Source organism: Phocoena phocoena, chromosome 16, assembly GCF_963924675.1.
Source record: "Phocoena phocoena chromosome 16, mPhoPho1.1, whole genome shotgun sequence".
Classification (NCBI taxonomy): domain Eukaryota; kingdom Metazoa; phylum Chordata; class Mammalia; order Artiodactyla; family Phocoenidae; genus Phocoena; species Phocoena phocoena.
The window spans coordinates 8,886,570-8,906,441 of record NC_089234.1 but is presented as its reverse complement, the minus strand read 5'-3'; the positions used below and the strand labels follow the sequence as shown (position 1 = coordinate 8,906,441).

Sequence of the window (19,872 nt, the reverse complement as noted above, 5' to 3'; positions counted from 1 at the left end):
CCTTGGTTGGCAATACTCTGCTTGTGCTGTCACACATCATTGCTGGATGTTTGCACCTGGTTTCTCTTGGACTCTGCTCCATGTGCCTTTGCTTTGCTAATTTTAGTCTGTATCCTTTCCTGTTTAAGAATCTGTTGTAAGGCACAAACAACAACAAGACGTGAAGAATCGTGCATTCTTCCATTAGTAACAGCAGTTAATTATAAGTGGGGAAAGTAGTAGAGTTTTATTTGGAGATAGTGTGTGCAGCTTTAAAAAAGAGCCCTGCACTACTGTTACATGCTTTTCTCGCTTCACTGTCTGTGCCCACTGTCACTACCCTAGAGTCTTAGTAAAGAGAAGGATTAAAATTGGGGAAAAGATTTCTTTAAAGATACACATATAGGTATTGGGGATAAGGTAGGTGGTAATCACATAACCATGTTTTACTGCTAACTGTACATGCCTTATAACAGATTCTTAAACACTCTGGGTTTCAGAACCTCTTTATATCCTTAAACTGTTGAAAACTGCAAAGAGCTTTTGTTTAAGTGGGTTTTATCTTCTACATTAAAAAATATTAACAACCTTATTCTGCTTGGATCTACAGCAATGTACACTAATGTGAACGAATCCAGAAAAAAGAGTGGCTTGAAAAGTAACCAGCATGAATAACATGGTATCATCTACGGAAAAATCCGCTCCAGCTTCAGAATACCTGGCTTAAAAAGAACTTTCATAATGAACCCATTTCATGGGATTGTTTTATCCTGCATTCTTGGGGTCTTAGACTGCTTACCTAGAGTTTTAAGATCTACGTGAACTAACTCTTCTTTTGGTAAGTTAATAATGAAACAAAATAGTATCCAAGCTAAATCAACTATTGGATGTGTTTTATTATTTTTTTATTTTATTTTATTTTTTTTTTTGTGGTACACGGGCCTCTCACTGTTGTTGGCCTCTCCCGTCGCGGAGCACAGGCTCCAGACACGCAGGCTCAGCGGCCATGGCTCACGGGCCCAGCCGCTCTGCGGCATGTGGGATCCTCCCGGACCGGGGCACGAACCCGTGTCCCGTGCACCGGCAGGCGGACTCTCAACCACTGCACCACCAGGGAAGCCCTGGATGTGTTTTATTATTTTTTGTTATGTTTTTGTGACACTTGTACATTGTGAAGAAGTAACTGAGCAAAAATTCTACATAGTATGTTCACAACTCATTTTGAATATTGTGTATTTTTTATAAAAATTACCTGTCTTTATGTATAATTGTAGAATTTTGAGGTATGTTTATTAAAGTCCTTCCAGGGATATGTTGTACTATTAGATTGCAGGTTAAGGGGAAGCTATAGAATCCTTTTTACCAGTTTTACCTTTGAGAGTTGTGCTTTTATATACAACGTAATGTGAACAGCCAATGTAAATTTTTAAAATTTGTAGTTATGTTTATCTCTGTGCTGTGCACATTTTTTCTCACTTTCTCTCCTCAAATAAATTATGAGCTTTGTTTTTAACACCAGACGATGTCTTTATTTATGTGTGAATCCCCAGCATTTAAGGCAGTATTTGGTACACAAATATCAAGTGAACGATGAATGGTTAACTTTTGCAGTGTTAAAATACGAGGCTCATTTATTAGGCTTTCGAGGGGGCTGATTGTTTTAAACATCTTTATAATAATTTTAAACATATGACACCATGATGGAAGTAAGGAAACAGTGAAAATCTCTGTTGGAAATCTCTAGGAATTGCTTTCTTCTGTGAAAATTATTTTGGAAGCTTAAGAAACCAAGGAATTGACATCTGTTTCATCTGTGAGCCAGAGGTTGGTAGCATTCAGATTCTTCTTAGCAGAACTGCTTCTTGTGCCTTTGATCTTTTCTCAGACACTTTGGTGGTTCGTAGCGTTAGTGAGATTGATGATTATTCTGGGTCTAAGTACCCACTTTCAGCATATTAGGTCATTTACTTTGCTTTCATCCTAACAATACCAGGAGCAAAGTGGTCTTTGGGAAATCAGAAAAACGCTAGATACTGTAAAATTAGTTCAAGATTTGGTAACATTTGAGTATCTAGCCCACACTTTAGGCCATCTTTGTTAGGCTTTTTTAAAGAAGCTAAGAAGGAAGATAAGACTGGTGACATGATTCAACTGGAAATGACATTGATGGTGATTATAGAAAAGGAGCAAATAAGCTTATAATTTTACTTTGGCATAAACTTCAGAGGAGGAGTTGTTGAAATGGGTATGAGTAATACCTCATTGGAGAGTAAAGTAAGGAAGTTCATTTTCACGGACCTATAAGCGGGTGGCAGCCAAGGAGACCAGCATTTACTAAGTGTCTCCTAGGCCACAAAGTAAACACGTATTAGTTAATCTTCTCAGCAACTACAAGTGAGATTTTGGAGAGTTTGTGAACGATGCCATGCTATCAGAGTCATTTTGAGGTTAAGGTAAAGCAGTTCAAGGTCTTTTTAATAGTAAAAATCTGTTTGTGACTAGAAAGGGGTTCCAGAAGGCTTAGCTCTAAGGATCAGTAAAGAAAAGAGAAGATGGACAAAAGTGGTGAGGGATGAGGTCTTATGGCTCTTGCTATGTTTAAATAAACCTGGGCTTTGGCAGTTAGACTGTTAGCAATTTCTGTTAGTGATTAAAGAACTTGAGTGCTGAGTTGGTAGGAAACAGTGTTAAAAGTAACCAGAGGAGAAAATCTGCTTCTGAAGATACTGGGGATGTCAGAAGGTGGAATCTCAGATTTTCTAAGTCCCCTTAAGAGGACTTCATTCATTATACAGATCGGAAACTTAAACCCAGAGTCGTCACACATTTGCTTTTTCTGCTCAATTTCTCTCAGATGAATACACTTCCCCTTAAGGTCAACTAACATGTTTGGAACAGGCAGCTGGCTCACAGCGAATTGAAAGCTCTCATGAGAAGAACAGAATGAACACCCCCAACATGGGAAGATTTAGCTAAAGCTAAAATTGGAACTGGGTGCTGGGTACCTCCTATAGCCCATGTGGTCGTCTAGGTGAGGCAAGAGTCCCATGCAGTGCCTGTGGCTGTGAGTGGCAGAACTGATAGAAGAGAACCAGCAAAGTAAGGTCAGTCAAGCAGTCTCACCCCAGGTTCAAAGCAGAGTGACTGCTCCAGCAGGAAGGATTACTGACCAGCCTCCATTCTCTTCTGAGGATCAGAAGAAACAGGATGATGACAGCTAACACTGCCCATGTGACATAACCAATCTAACAGTGATTTAAATCAAGTTTAACAATAAATCCTAAACAGGAGTGACCTGTGTGCCTTCACGTTATGTGTTTATATGTGAGGGAAAATGGGTCACAGATGTCTCTTGAGGATGGGTCACTTGACTATATAAATTCTGGAGGAAAGGCAGCAACTCTGAGTTAGATATATGTGAGTTATCACTTGCTTTCTTTGATAAGGAGATACTATATTCTTAAGATCATTCTCAAGAAGAGAATGGTTTTACGGCACACCTTTACACTCTCAGAGGTGTGTAGTATTTCCTCCACTGAAGTACAGCCAAGAGTAGCTCCCTTCCCTAGAGCAAAGTGGTCAGTCCTGGGGCTGAGGGAAGAAGGGAGTGTGTGAAGCAGGACATAGTTCACATACCCAAGTGGTCTGGGCCCCATTATTTGACCCAAAAATTCACCCACCCGGACTCTCAAATATTCTGTCTCTGGTACTAAATGCAATGTTACCATGCTGGCACCCTGCTAATTTAGGAGACCACATATTCAGTAAGTATCTCATCACATGATTGTCCTTTTCTGGGTCTCAGGTGGGAGTGAGGTCTGTGAAGAAAGCTTTACAAATTCAGGGTTGTACTCTAATTATGGCTCTATGCCAACATCACATGCTTATTTTTGAACCTGTCCTTGAAAAGCATGTCTTTTTAGACAGTGGACACCTAAACTTGAAGTCATAATAGTTCATTTTGATGTTCTGGAATATAAAACAATTTTTATAAAAATTTAAAAAAATCATTTTGTTCCAAAACAGGTTGTTAAAAAAGATAACTGGTCCATAATAACTGGTCAATTCTACCAAACATTCAAAGAGGAAATTATAGCAGTTCTTTTCAATCTCTGAGAAGATAGAAACCGAGGGAATACTTCCTAACTCATTCTATGAGACCGGCATTACCCTAATACCAAAACCAGACATTACAAGATATTACAAGAAAAAAACACCAACGACCAATATCTCTCATAAATACATATGCAAAAATCCTCAACCAAATATTAGCAAATTAAATCCAGCGATGTATAGAAAGGATTAGACACCATAACCAAGTGGGGTTTATTCTAGGCATGCAAAGCTGGCTGAACATTTGAAAATTGATTAATGTAATATATCAACAGGTTAAAGAAGAAAAGTCACAATCATATCAATAGATGCAGAAAAAGCATTTGACAAAATCCTACATTTTCATCATGATAAAAAAAAAAAACCTCTCAGCAAACTAGGAATAGAGGGAAACTACCGCTTGCTAAAGAACATCTACAGGGACTTCCCTGGTGGAGCAGTGTTAAGAATCCACCTGCCAATGCAGGGGACGTGGGTTCGAGCCCTGGTCCAGGAAGATCCCACATTCCACAGAGCAACTAAGCCTGTGGGCCACAACTACTGAGCCCGCGTGCCACAACTACGGAAGCCTGCGTGCCTAGAGCCTGTGCTCTGCAACAAGAGAAGCCACCACAGTGAGAAGCCCGTGCACTGCAACGAGTAGCCCCCGCTCGCTGCAACTAAAGAAAGCCCATGGGCAGCAACGAAGACCCAACGCAGCCAAAAATAAATAAATAAAATTTCAAAAAAGAACATCTACAAAAAAACCTACAGCTAACATCATACTTAATGGTGAGAAACAAGATGCTTTCCCACAAAGATCAGGAGCGAGGCAAGAATGTCTCACCACTCCTATTCAACATCATACTGGAAGCTCTAGCTAATGTAATAAGAAAAAGGAAATGAAAAGTATACAGATTGAGAAGGAAGAAAGAAAACTGTCTTTGATGACCTGACTGTCTATGTAGAAAATCCCAAAGAATCAACCAAAAACTTCTGGAACTAATAAGTGATTATTGGAAAGGTTGCAGGACACAAGATTAACATACAAAAGTCAACTGCTTTCATAACATTAGCAACGAACAAGTGGAATTTCACATTTAAAACAACATGATTTACATTACACCCTAAAAATGAAATACTTCGTATAACCTAACAACATTTGTGCAAGGTCTATGTGAGGAAAACTGCAAAACTCTGATGACAGAAACCAAAGAAGGATTCAATGAAAGGAGATATTCCATGTTCATGGATAGAAAGCCTTAATATTGTCAAGAGGTCAGTTCTTCCCAGTTTGATCTATAGATTCAACACAATCTCAGTCAAAAGTCCAGTAAGTTCTTTTGTGGATATCAACAAAATTATTCTAAAGTTTATATGGAGAGGCAAAAGACCCAGAATAGCCAACACAGTATTGAAGGAGAAGAACAAAGTCAGAGGACTGACACTACCCAACTTTACTGCTATAGTAATCAAGACAGTGTGGTATTGGCAAAAAGAACAGACAGATCAGTGGGCAGAATACAGAGCCCAGAAATAGACTCACACAAGTATAGTCAATTGATCTTTGACAAAGAAGCAAAGACAATGCAATGGAGGAAAAACAGTCTTCAACAAAATGGAGGTAGAACAAACAACTACATGTAAAAAAAAAAATGTGATACAGGACTTTTATCTTTCACAAAAATTAATTCAAATGTAATCATAGACCTAAATGCTAAATGCAAAACTATAAAACTTATAGAAGATAACATAGAAAAAAGATCTAGATGACTTTGGGTTTGGTGATGACATTTTAGATACTTTAAAGACACGATCCATGAAAGAAGTAATTGGTAAGCTGGAATTCATTAAAATGAAAAACTTCCACTCTGCCAAAGATAGTGTCAAGAGAACAAGAAGACAAGCCACAGACTGGGAGAAAATATTTGCAAAGACATATAAAGGACTGTTATCCGAAAGATACAAACAGCACTTACAACTCAACAGTAAGAAAATGAACAACCCAGTTTAAAAATGGGTAAAAGATATGAACAAAAACCTCACCAGAGAAGATAGTCATCCGTCAGTGTCTGCTGGAGATTGCTTCCAGGACCCCCATGCATACGTGCTTGTTAGCAGCATAGAGTTAACTTCTTCCACCTGGTGGGGATTTCAGTATCTGCAAAACAGCTCAAAGGACTTGGCTCAGAATATTATCTATAACCCTTGAGGAGGAACTAAAGGTCCTTGACTTTGTTTAATGACTAAACTATTATTATTTTGTCTTGCTTGACTGTTTTCCTTTCTTTCTGCATTTTCTCACTTCTCTGATTAAATTTACTGTTTGGAACCTGGGGAAGGCCTAGGAGGCTAAAGTGTTTCTACAGACAAGAGGCAGGCGGAGGACATGGCGGGGGGGCGGGGTCTGTTCTGGGAAGGCCCCATAGGGTCCTGTTTGGTTACACTACCCACCTATTAGAATATTTTAAACCCTGACAACACCAAGTGCTGACAAAGATATGAAGCAACAAGAACTCTCATTCATTGCAGTGGGAATGCAAAATGATACAGCCACTTTGGAAGACAGTCTGTCACTTTCTTACAAAACTAACATACTCTTACCACAAGATCCAGTAATCACGCTCCTTGGTATTTACCCAGATACCATAAGTTGAAAATTTATGTCCATGCAAAAATCTGCACACAGATGTTTATAGTAGCTTTATTCACAATTGCCAAAACTTGGAAGCAACCAAGGTAACCTTTGTAGGTGAATGGATAAACTGTGATTCATCCGGACAGTGGAATATCATTCAGTGCTTAAAAAGATACAAGCAATCAAGCCATGAAAGATGTGAAAGAAGCAAATATGAAAAGGCTGTATGATTCCAACTATATAACTTTCTGGAAAAGGCAAAACTATGCAGGCAGCAAAAAGATAACCAGCTGCTGAGGTAGGGAGAGATGAATAAGTAGAGCACAGAGGATTTTTAGGGCAGTGAACCTATTCTGTATGACACTATAATAATGGATACATATCATCATACATTTGCCAAAACTCATAGAATGTATAACACCAAGAGTAAACCCTGTCTAAACTGTGGACTTTGGGCGATAGTATGTGTAGGTTCATCGATTGTAACAACTGTACCACACTGGATGTTGATAGCCAGAGAGACTGGGGGCGGCGGGAGGTATATGTGAACTCTCTGTACTTTCTGCTCAATTTTGCTATGAACCCAAAACTGCTCTTTAAAAAGTCTACCTTAAGTAAACAAACAATAACCATGTTTAAACGAGAAAAAAAAAAAGGTTGCCTAGGAAAAGGGGAGGAAATGAGTGTGAGTGTGGGTAAGTGATGAAAAATAATAAATTAAGGAGAGGGATCTTGCACTGGGCCTATGACAATAAAATGTCATGAAATGAAAAGTATGTTTAATTCAATGCTCACCTTCGATCCAAGAGAAAGAAAATGAGATAATGTATGTGTACGTGCTCTCTAATCACAAATATATCAGATTTAGCATTGGGTTACTGATTATATTTTGTCCCAGTATACACTGATTTTCACTCACTTGTTCACATTTTAAACATAACTTCATATGACTAAGAAGTAATCTCCTAAAATGAGGTGAAAGCTAGAACATGAATTCAATTTTTCTCCACCACATCCCCACAGAGGGAATTTGTTGTATGCTTCTTCACAGCTTAGCATTTCTTTTTTAACACTAAAATACCTAGGGTGCTCTGCATGAATGCACTGGACTTGAAGTCTGGGGATGTTCCTTTCCTGCCTTTATTTCCTCACACTTGCTGCCGACTGGCGGCGTTAGGATGCAATGACTACTATTTACTTCGCCCTTCCACCTATCACATCTGTGAGGGGCAGCGGAGCACAGTCGTCGGACCCAGATTCGACTCCTATTTTTTGATTTCCAGTAATTGACCTTCCAAAGACTGCTGGAGGAAAAGACTCGAAGTCCCTTCAGCGATTTTCCCAGACAAGGGACTTCATCGTAAAAGCCAACAAACAAAAACCCGAGGCGCAGATCCTAATGGTTTGCAAGTTTCCGGAAGGAAGGATGATTCTAACTGAAGTTTGTCTAACTTTATGACCCTTTAGGAAACGTCCAGGTTTTACGAAACGCATCCCCGTGGACTTACCAGACTAGAGGACTCGCCTCACAGAAAGCTCAGTACCAGGGGTTCAGGCGACCAAGGGGACGACCTCAGATACAACCGCGACCACGCATGGTGTTTGGAGCCGAAGGCTCGCCCATTCCTCCACTGCGCCAACAGGCGGCGCAAGAGGGCGGTGGGAGTGTGCATGCGCAGTTGGCGGACATTTCCGCAGACAACGCTCACAGCCACCTCGGGTCTCTCGCGACAGCATGAAGGCAGGCGAAGACGCCAGAGGAGCGCGCAGTGAGAAGCCGAAGAAGCTAGGTCTCTGCGTCCTCTGCGGACTTCCCGCAGCAGGAAAGTCGACCTTCGCGCGTGCCCTCAGCCACCGTCTACGGCAGGAGAGTAGCTGGGCCGTGGGCGTCGTCGCCTATGATGACGTCATGCCGGACTCGTTCCTAGAGGAGGCGAGCGCTCGCCCATTGGTCAGTACGGAGGGGGCGGGGCCTAGACTGCTGTAGCGGAGGGAAATCTACAAACTCCACGATACTTGTACTGGGTAATACCTGGTGTGGGAGGTGGATCTCTGATAGAGGAAAGACAGGAGTTCGAGGAATGGGGAGCTGGCTTAACATAGAATGAGTTGACTAGAAATAGAAAACGATGCAAACAGCCACCAGCATAAGGTTAGGGTCTAAAGTCAGCGTGCAAGGTGGAAGTCCCCCATAATCAAATATCCTCCTGAAAGTCCTTTGGGAAGGTTGTTCTGAAAAGAAGGACAGAATCTCTCAAAAATTCCAGCACAGCCAATTTAACATTCAGCCAGGCGAACCCAGGTATTGTGGGGCTTTAAGTTATGCGGTTTGGGGAAACCCTTTTAAAGAAAAAGGGTACAAAATTATAAGTGACAGGGTACTTACTAGGGCCCCTCCTGTGACAATAGATTCTGTACAAATGAAGGACTTGGCCTCTGAAGCTGGATCTTCATTCAACTGAGGGTAAACCTGCTTCTGCCAGAATAGGAAAAGATGGCTGTTTCTTAGTTGACCATCAGATGAAGTAATAGGCTTGTATTTAGGGGTCAGCTTGGGTTCCTAGTACATACTTCTCTTTAAGCCCTCCGATCACCCTCAGCGCTGTGAGATGCATCCTCTTGAGAAGCATGTGAAAACTGAGACTTCCGCGGGGAAGAGTAGATTCACGTCACCCATCTCATGCTCACTCTAGAGAAAATACTCTTTGATTAACATATTCTGAAAATTTTAAAGTTATTTTTGTCATTTAGTGCCGAATGTAGATGAATTCACATAAATAAAATTCACATATGGTGTGATTCCACTCTAAGTATATATGCAAAAATACAGTACATTTGGCACATAGAAGAATTTTGAACTTCTCCACCAAAGTTATATACTTCCTCATTCTTGGTTAATTGTGAGGTAAATACAGTATCAGGCCCCTGGTAGCACCGGATTTACTTAAGTAATAGTATTTTTACCACTATGGAGAAAGCTGGAAGTTGTTGATAGGGATTGTTGTATCTGCTGGGGTTTTCCCTCACTTTTCTTATTATCTTTTTTCCACTCTCCCCCTACAGACCAAGGCCATGGAGCTCATCCAGTCACCACGAGTAGGATATCTCACCTTTTAGGAAGTGATCGTGTTTCTGTTTCCTTTTGAGTGGGTTTTGCTGATGTATTTGTTTTATGTGCCATAATCTCAGTGATGTGGTAGAGCATGGACAGACAGGAGAGGGATCCTGATCTCCTGTCCTTGTGTTTTCCCTCCAGCCTTGACCTCATAACTATGTCAGTGTTCACCAGAGCCTTTGAGTAGCGCAAGACTACTTATATTTTCAAGCTATTTATTCTCTTCTCCTCAGTCTGCTTCCTCTATCTTTCCCGATCCCATTCCAATCCTGTTGTTAGCCTGAGGTCTTTTCATCTGGACCCAGGGACCTTTCAGCTGATCCTCTTTCTATCTACAACTTTTCTTATTTCAAGGGCAAATGAGCATTGCTATATCTTAGCTAGACTATTTTATCTTGGCAGGATATTGATTTTTTTTTTGGGGGGGGGGCTGCGTTGGGTCTTCGTTGCTGCATGCAGGCTTTCACTAGTTGCCACGAGCGGGGGCTACTCTTCATTGCGGTGCGAGAGCTTCTTATTGCGGTAGCTTCTCTTGCTGCGGAGTACGGGCTCTAGGCGCGTGGGCTTCAGTAGTTGTGGCTCACGGGCCCTAGAGCGCAGGCTCAGTAGTTATGGCGCACGGACTTAGTTGCTCCGCAGCATGTGGGATCTTCCTGGACTAGGGATCGAACGCGTGTCCCTTGCATTGGCGGGTGGATTCTTAACCACTGTGCCACCAGGGAAGTCCCAGGTATTGATTTTGGTTCCTCCTTTCTCCTGGATGGTAACAGCTTTTCATTCTTTCATCTATTCACTTATTCATTCAGTCATTTCATATACATTTCTGGAGCATCTATTAGGTGTCTGACCCTCTGCTGAAGCCTGGGTATACAGTAGACTATTGATCTAGCAGGGACATAGAGATACCTAAACAATGTAAACCCTGTTAGAGTGGAGACCCAGTATGCACAGAACAGGGTGTCATGATAGGCAAGGGACGATCTGAGCTGCCCTCTGCATGGTTGAGTCTGAGAAGAGTTCACAGAGCACTAACATCACTGAGTAGTTTTTCAGGCAGAGGGAACAGCGTATATGAAGACATGAGGATGAGAAAGCAAGTTTTGTCTAGAGAACTCCAAATGGTTCAGAAATTATCACATGGAGCAGGGGGTTGTCGAGGCATGACCACCCTGCTGGCCAAAGCCTAATATAAATTGCAATTCTGCGGTATTTTGCAGCCATCCCAGTGGAAATCGCATCGCCAGGAACTGTTGAAGTACCTTGAATACTTCTTTCTGGCTGTCATTAACGGGTGTCAGATGTCTGCCCCGCCCAGCAGGACTGAAGCCATGTGGGAGGATTTTCTAACCTGCTTGAAGGATCAAGATCTGATATCTGCTTCAGCACTCGAGGCCCAGTCTCACTATCTCGTAACGAAGACTGCTGTTTCCAGACCTCTGCTTTTGATTTTAGACGACAACTTTTATTATCAAAGTATGAGATATGAAGTCTATCAGCTGGCTCGGAAATGTAATTAACACATTTTTTTCTTACACTCAGAGACATTTATTCGCATATCAAAATCACTACTGTCTTTAGTGAGAACTTGATTGGATTAGGAGGTTTATATGGATTTACTTAATTTTCAAAGCTACACATTCAGTATTGCAAATGGTCTTTCCTGCTGCAGGTGGGATAACTTGTCTAAGTACGTTTATTTCACATTTTGGAAAAATAGTACCCTAGTAATTTTGTGGTTTTTGAATGGTTTTCAGATTCATTAGGCTTTTGCCAGCTCTTTTTAGAGTGTTCTCTCGAGACCTGTCTACAGAGGAATGGCCAGAGACCACTTCCAGTGCCTGCCAAGACCATCCACCTGATGGGAAGCAAGATAGAAAAGCCCAACCCTGAGAAAAATGCTTGGGAACACAACAGCCTCACAATTCAGAGCCCAGCGTGTACTTCAGAGGCCAGGTAGCCTACTCAAAGGTGTCCTTCACTAGCTGCTTTGCTGAGCCAGGCACTGTGCTGAATGCTTTCCCTGTATCCACCCGGTTACTCTTCACACAAGCCTTGGAGAAGGACATTATTTCCCCTTTCTTTAGAAGAGGGAACTGAGTGAGGAAGTTTAGTTTGCCCAGAGTCACTGAGATTGTAAGTTACAGCTGAGCCGTGAACCCAGGTTTGTTTGCAAATGTGTACTCTTGTTAAAATTATATTGTTTCCCAGAGGTCAGGGCAGGGAGCTCAGAGTAGGGCACATCTCTGATACTCTTGCTGAAGTAGCATAGTCTAAATAGATTGCCCTGTAGTCTTCTTATAGAGAGAAAAGGAGTGGAACTGGTACTAAATCCTAATTTGCCTAAAACCTCACTCCAGTTACACTGCTTGTGTAGATATGAGGCTTGTGGCTATGGTGTCTAATGCATTTCATTCCTAAAGTAGGTCTTGAGAGTTCTAGAGTTCTGGAGAGTTCTAGTTCAGCACATTTCTGATAGAAGTTTCACTGATGATAGAAATGTTCTCTGTTTGCCCTGCCCAGTGTGGTAGCTGCTAGCCACATGCGACTGACCATTGAGCACTTGAAGTGTAGCCAGTGCAACTTACTACCTGAATTTTAAATGTTATTTTAATCACTTTAAACTTAACTGGCTGCATGTGGCCCGCGGCTGCTGCATGGGACAGCGCAGTTCGAGAGGTATATTGCCCGCAGTTCCTTAGTTCCTGCCTGACTGTTGTCCAGAGGGGATCAGCAGTTTTTAAAAGGCTAATTTTTTAAACTCATTCCTCAAAATGTTTTGTTCCCAGGATACAGTTTCCATGGATTTTGTAATACTCTAACATTCTAAGGAAAAGTTCGATTTAAGTAACTGTTGTTTATAGGGTTAATGAAATAAGCTATGGCTGAGATTTCTAATTTTAACTTCTCATGATATCTTGAAACTTTGAGAAGGCGAGCATGTAGCCAGTTGATGGCTACTCTTTCTGGAGTACCGAAGATGTTTTCCTTTGCAAGTGAATGGCTGGTTGAGGCATTGAGATACCCCATTTTACCCCCATGAGAGCAGTCTAAGGTTAGCATCACTGCTCTGGGGGGCCAGTTCTTGCTAGAAGCAAGGAAGAGTGTGAGCTTTGCCAGTGTCAGTACCAACCCTGAACATAATCTGCAGTTTTGTCTTGGGTCTTAAGAATATGGTCCAAAATAGTCATAGCATGGCTATGACTGAAGTCTGAAGTCTGGTGGCCCTGAATTGGAAGTTGAAAGATGATGTGACAAATATACCTTTCCCAGGCTTCTGTGAAATACTACTACTGCTGCTGCTACTACTATTACTATTACCACTACTACTACTATACTGCTATCACCACTACTGCTATTACCACTACTATTACTATTACCACTACCACTACTATACTGCTATCACCACTACTGCTATTACCACTACTATTACTGTTACCACTACCACTACTATACTGCTATCACCACTACTGCTATTACCACTACTATTACTATTACCACTACCACTACTATACTGCTATCACCACTACTGCTATTACCACTACTATTACTGTTACCACTACCACTACTATACTGCTATCACCACTACTGCTATTACCACTACTATTACTGTTACCACTACCCCTACTATTACCACTACTAATGCTACTACTAGTACTACTATTAGCAGGAATAGCTGTCGAGCAGATACTATGTCCTGGGCAAATTCTGGACACTTTATACGTATACTCTGATTCAGTCCTCACAACAACCCTTTGAGGGCAGATACAATTATCCCCCTTTCATGATGGGACAACTGAGGCCCAGGTAAGTAAAGTAACATATGCAGATAGTAAATGGCAGAGCCAAGATTTGGACCCATTGCAGTCTCACTCATTCCAGAACCTGGGCTCTTTTGTGAGAAAGATCACGTTGAGGTGAAGGTTTAATTCAGTGACTTCACTGGCTTACGTTTCTTCAGTGCTACTCCTTGTATCTGAGTAAAATTTAAACTCCTTACCATAACCTGCACACTCTAACCCTGATTTCTTTTTTTTTTTTAACGTTCTATTCTTTTACTAAAAATATGTCCATTCAAGGAAGGTGTTTTGTTTTTCTAGTTGGGTGACTCATAGGGGGAAAAGTTTAGGTCAGCAAAAATAGAGAGTGGAACGCTGGGGGGAAAAGAATCTTGTGTTTTAAGATGAGACTATTCTGGAAAACTTAAATTAGAGCTTTACTTTGACATGTAACTCTCTCATGATTGCATTAAAAGTTTTCACTTCGTATAATTAAAAATCTCATCAGACGAAAATCTGCCTGTCATGTACATGATGTTTGAGTGACAGACTTCATAATTTATATTCTCAGAGACATGACATTCAGTACTTTCTTTTTTCCTTTTTTTGGAATTTTAAATCTGATCCCTAAATTTGTTTGCTTTTAATTTTTATTGGAGTAGAGTTGCTTTACAATGTTGTGTTAGTTTCAGGTGACAGCAAAATGAGTCAGTTATACCTGACTCACTTAATAATATATATTATCCACTCTTTTTTAGATTCTTTTCCGATCTGGGCCATTACAGAGTACTGAGTAGAGTTCCCTGTGCTCTACAGTAGGTCCCTGTTAGTTACCTATTTTATATGTGGTAGTGTGTATGTGTCGATTTTCTGTCCCCGGAACACGAGAAGCTTGTTCTTGTCTCGGGGCCATAGTGCTTGCCGTCCCCTCTACCCTTCCCACGTATGTAAGCTTCACTGGCTTCCCTGACCGTCCTACCCGGCGGGAAGGGTGTTAAGTAGGCTAGCCAGTCACTCTCTTACGATCATTTTGTTCATTATCTTCACTCACTTCTCCACTTGTCACTGTCTGAAACTATTATTTTTTGCTTATTTATTTATTCTCTCTCTCCATTACGTTATCAGGCTTAGAGAGGGTAGGGATCTTGCTACACCCCCAGGTTAGCACATAGTTTCACATACATAGTTGTACAACATTTTTCATATATGAAGATGCTCAATAAATATTTGTTAAATGAATAAATGAATTCTACTGCAACCCTCGATGACCTCTTGTCCTGTGGGGAACTTGGCAAATTCACATCCAGTAAATGAGCAGAAGCCAGAAAATAAAGACTAAGCCTCCTTCTTTAGGGAATATAAAGTTCTAGGAGCCTAAAGTTCAGCAGTTAATGAGGGAAAAGAGAGAATGTCTTTTAAAACCTTATTGATAGGAGTCTTAGGAAATTAACATTTTTTACATGAGGGGATTTGGGGGACTTATGACTTGTTTTGAGCTTCTCATTTTAATTTTGCAAGTAGAAGGTAGCTCCCAAATCACTTTGCTTTCCCCTTTTGTCCAGGAGTTTGGATATACCGCTTTCATTCCTCTAGAATTCAGCTTAGTACCCATAAACACAAGTTCTTTAAAAACAGGTGTTTGATATAAGGATTTATTTTGTCCTACCTTCTCTTATAGACTGAAATTGACTGATTTACTGCTTACTGCTTTGGAAAATCCAATAAAATACGTGGAGGAGAATGTGGAACAAAAGGTAAGTCTTCCAGTTTAGATTTAGTATAAATGAGAAGGAACTTTTTGTAGGAAGATCTTTTTGACCTGAGTGTAAAACATGAATAACACATGGGAGACACTTTGTCCCTGCCTTGGCATCTTCTTACCAGCATTCAGCTCCTGACACCTGGATGCAGTGGTACTCTGGAGGGAGCTCGCACTGCCTGGTCAAAGACGACTGTTTAATCTTCAGAAACGTTGGAACCTGTTGACATGTTGGTAGCTCGAAGTGGGCATGGATGGGAATATTTACATCGTAGAAATAGACAAAATGCTATGGATAGGTTTGTGTTTTTCTCTTTGAGAGCCCATTCTTAGACATTTACCAGCATACTGCCTACGTGGAACCCAGTTTACAACTGGATGTATTTCGTTTAGACCCTCTCCTAGGGAAGAATAACTGGAACAGAAGAGTCACGTTTCCTTTTCTGTATCTCTTCACCTATGCATCCCCTACACTTCAGTTATTTCTTTTGTAAAACAAGATAACTGTTCCAATAACAATGTCTCTTACCTAGGAAACAGACAGAATTATTTGTTCAACTAACATTCTTCATCAAGCTGATCAGACCCTCCGAAGAATTGTCTCTCAGACAATGAAGGAAGCGAAAGGTGTGTTGAGTGGTTAAGATTCTATTTAGTTGAGACTATTCTTTCCTGCTACTCTTGTTCCGTGGATGTGGGTAGTTTATTTGCTTTCATTCATAAAGTTTACATCATGTTTTCAGTTTAAACATGCAACTTGGTTATATTAAGCTAAAACTTCTACCTCTGGAACCAGGCATTCATCCATCCAATAGGTTTTTATTGAGTGGCTACTCTGTACTAGGCTTTACTTTGGATACTGGGGAGTTGAGAGGGAGCAGAACATCATAGTGAGGAGACATGACAAAAAATAAATACGTGAATATATGCCGGTGCTCTGAAGAAAAGTAAAGTAGGGTAAGGCAAGGTAGTGATGGGAGGATTTATTTTTAAAAGGGTAATCAGGAAGGCTTCTCAGAGGAAATGGCATTGAAGCAAAGATGTGAATGAAAGGAAAGAGCAAGCCATGCTGATGCCTGCAGGATCATTTTAGGCTGTGGACACATCAAGTGCAGTGGAGCCTTTACCTCCTGCAGGTAAAGTTGGTATGTTCTAGAACAGAAAAAAAGCCATTGAGTCTGGGGTGAAGGGATGGGGAGAGGTAGTCAGGGACCAGGTGTAAAGTCAGCATGGAGTTTGAACAGGCTTAGTGCACTGTCAGTCTGAACTTAGATGAAATATGTGATAATTATAGTTTTATAAAATAATTCCTTTCTGTTTTTTCTTTTTTTTTTTTTTTGCGGTACGCGGGCCCCTCACTGCTGCGGTCTCTCCCGTTGCGGAGCACAGGCTCCGCGGCATGTGGGATCTTCCCGGACCGGGGCACGAACCCCTGTCCCCTGCATCGGCAGGCGGACTCTCAACCACTGCGCCACCAGGGAAGCCCTCCTTCAGGTTTTAAATATTGAACTCTTTGCTATATTTAAAATTTGATTTAAAAAATAACAGCAGCTTAACATTTCTTGAACTTCTTTTATATGCTAAGTGCCTTATAAATACTGTTTCTAGTCTTTAGAATCCTATGAAGTAAGTGTAACTTTACAAATGGGGAAATGGAAGGTCTGAGAGGATGAGTAACTTGCCCAAGGCTGAAGTTAACACCTGCTAAATACTGTACCTGGGCAACCTGTTGCTGAGCTAAGTCTGGTTCTCGTTGGCGCTTTCGGTCATGTTCCCCCACGTCACCAACATTTATTATTAATACCTTTGCAAAAACTTAGAACGTTGGAAAAATAAACAATATACTAACCATATTGTTTTTCAGACTTTTTTTGAACCATGATCCATAAGCAGGTTTTAATACTGTAACCTAGTGTGTAGCCCAGTACACAGACACTCTCCTGCATAGAAACAAGTTTCACAAAACCTTCACATGTTTAATGAACTGTGTTCTATTTGATTCCATCTTAGTATGCGTTGCAATCCAAAGTTTGAAAAAGAGAGCTGGAACAAAAATGGCATCGGATCAGAATGAAAACAAAAATAGTTGTAGTTCTTTCAACTATTTGCCTGTCCATAAAATGAAGGGAAGGGGGAATAGGGTTATGCCCAAATTACTCTTGACTCTGTTCCTACCCGTTAATTTTTTGTGTGTGTGTGAAGGAGGTGGTACTAGCTTCTAGAACTGTGCTTAAATAAAATTTAAAAATTCAGTTCTCCTGGGCTTCCCTGGTGGTGCAGTGGTTGAGAGTCCGCCTGCCGATGCAGGGGACATAGGTTCATGCCCCGGTCCGGTAAGATCCCACATGCCGCGGAGCAGCTGGGCCCATGGGAGAGGCCACAACAGTGAGAGGCCCGCGTATCACAAAAAAAAAAAAAAAAAAAAAAAAACGGAAAAGAAATTCAGTTCTCCTTCCATCAAGGAAGTGAAGGGACAACCCACAGAATTGGAGAAAATATTTGCAAATCACATCTCATAAGGGACTTATATCCGAAATACATAAAGGACTCTCACAACTCAGTAATAAAAATAACCCCATTTTTTAAATGGGCAAAGAATCTGAAATTTCTTCAGGGAAGATATACAAATGACCAGTAACCACATGAAAACATCATCAGTCATCAGGGAAATGCTAATCAAAACCACAGTGAGACACCACTGCACACCCACTAGGACAGCTAGCATCCAAAAGTCCAAGAGGTAGGATGCGGAGAACTCAGAACCCACCTACGCCATTGCTGGGAATGTAAAGTGCTGCAGCCGCTTTGGAAAACAGCCTAGCGGATCCTCAGACAATTAAATGCAATTACCACGGGACCTAGAAATGAAAACGTATGTTCCTATAAAAATCTGCACACAAGTGCTTATAGCAGCATTATTCCTAATAGCCAAAAGGTAGAAGCAACCCAAATGTCCATCGGCTGACAAACAAAATGTGGTCTATCCATACAATGGATTATTCAGCCACAAAAAGGAATGAAGTACTACAACATGGATGAACCTTAAAAACATTATGCAAAGTACAAGAAGCCAGTCACAAAAGGCCACACATTATGAGTCCAGTCATGTGAAATGTCCACAATGGGGAAATCTAGAGACCCCAAGTAAATTAACAGTTGCTTAGGGATTGAGGGCAGAGAGAGGGGGAATGGAGTTAAGAGGGTTATACCTAAGAGTACAGATGATAACATGTTCAAAGATTGACTGTGGTGATAGTTGCTTATATCTGTGAATATACTAAAACCACTAAATTGTAGTTTAAATGGGTAAACTGTATGTTATGTGACTTATATCTCTGTAAAGCTGTTCAACAAAAAAATCATTTCTCAGTCACACTACCCACATGGCTAGTGGCTGCTGGATAGAATAGGGCAGATATAGAGTACTTCCATCATTGTAGAAAATTATATTGGACAACTGTTCTAGGTATTGTCTATCAGAGCTTCAAAGCCAAATTGTCATTTTCTAGCTCTGCTTTTTTGCCTTCCTACCTGTTAATTCAATAAGACTAAGTCAAGTTATTTTGTCAAAAGTCCCTTTCAGGTTTGTCTTTTCTGCTCGTGCCATGTCATAGCAAGTTATTTAAATGATCTGCCTGTATCACATTAATGTGACCTTTGTCTATATATTACACCAACTCAATTATGATTTATAGAAGAATCTGAATGGTTTGTCTGAAGTAATCAAATTAATTTCCTGCTGTCATCAGTCCAGCTTGATTTAATTTACACAAATAATTTGAGAATATCTTTATTTTAGGTGAACAGGTGTTTCCGTACAACTTGAAACTTCTAGCCGAAGAACTTAACAAGCTCAAAGCAGAGTTTTTGGAAGACCTAAGACAAGGAAACAAAAAATACCTGTGCTTTCAACAAACCATGGACTTATCAGATGTTATTTCTTTTTTTCATTATGAGAAAGATAACATTGTACGGAAGTATTTTTCAAAGCAGCATTAAAACTTGATTTCCAATCAAAGCCATTTTGGTTACGATTTTGCAAACTAATTTAAACAATTCTGTATTACTGGGTGTTTTCTAGGCCAATGATGTGAATTGCCAAAGAGGGGGGAAAAAAATCAGTCCATTCTAAAAGATCCATTTGTCATAACAGAAACTACTTCAGTCAGTCACTTGTCAGATGTGACATGGATAATTAAGCATCAGGAAGCATGAAGCCTTCCTCATTTATGTGCCAAAACAGTTGCGGGGGCAGGGGTCACACCTTAAATAAAGAGAAGAAATTAGGAAGGAGACAAGATGCTCACTATTGAACTGTTTTTGCTTTTAACTCATGCAACATCTTCTCATGGGTAAGGCACTCTACAAATCCAAACCAAGGTAGCCATAAAATCAAAAAAAATTAACATTTTACACACTGGAAAATTATTTAAAAAACTAATTGGATCCTAGTTTTCAAAAAAGAAAAATCGAGGTCATTAGAAAGTGTTATTTTTTATTCATATATTACAAA

The 19,872-nt window shown here is 40.6% G+C and overlaps 1 protein-coding gene across 2 annotated transcripts; it reads left to right on the top strand.

Annotated features, from left to right (window-relative positions):
- Positions 1 to 8,442: 8,442 nt before the first annotated feature.
- On the top strand, positions 8,443 to 19,424 carry PSTK (phosphoseryl-tRNA kinase). 2 transcript variants are annotated; one of them, XM_065894629.1, is made up of 6 exons: positions 8,443 to 8,642; positions 11,042 to 11,297; positions 11,579 to 11,777; positions 15,279 to 15,354; positions 15,893 to 15,986; positions 19,159 to 19,424. In XM_065894629.1, exons 1-6 carry the CDS (start codon positions 8,445 to 8,447, stop codon positions 19,356 to 19,358), a joined length of 1,023 nt encoding a protein of 340 aa, XP_065750701.1. In that variant the 5' UTR covers positions 8,443 to 8,444; the 3' UTR covers positions 19,359 to 19,424. The 2 variants fall into 2 exon arrangements, with proteins under 2 accessions (XP_065750701.1, XP_065750700.1); XM_065894628.1 differs by having other exon boundaries at positions 8,445 to 8,660; positions 11,042 to 11,333; positions 19,159 to 19,358.
- Positions 19,425 to 19,872: the final 448 nt, after the last annotated feature.

Bases quoted from the DNA above. Each gene is read 5' to 3' on its own strand.
- PSTK (XM_065894628.1), top strand. From the start codon at position 8,445: ATGAAGGCAGGCGAAGACGCCAGAGGAGCGCGCAGTGAGAAGCCGAAG. The intron at 11,334-11,578 runs GTAATTAACACA...AATGGTTTTCAG, and splicing joins CTATCAGCTGGCTCGGAAAT to ATTCATTAGGCTTTTGCCAG. The intron at 15,987-19,158 runs GTGTGTTGAGTG...TCTTTATTTTAG, and splicing joins GACAATGAAGGAAGCGAAAG to GTGAACAGGTGTTTCCGTAC.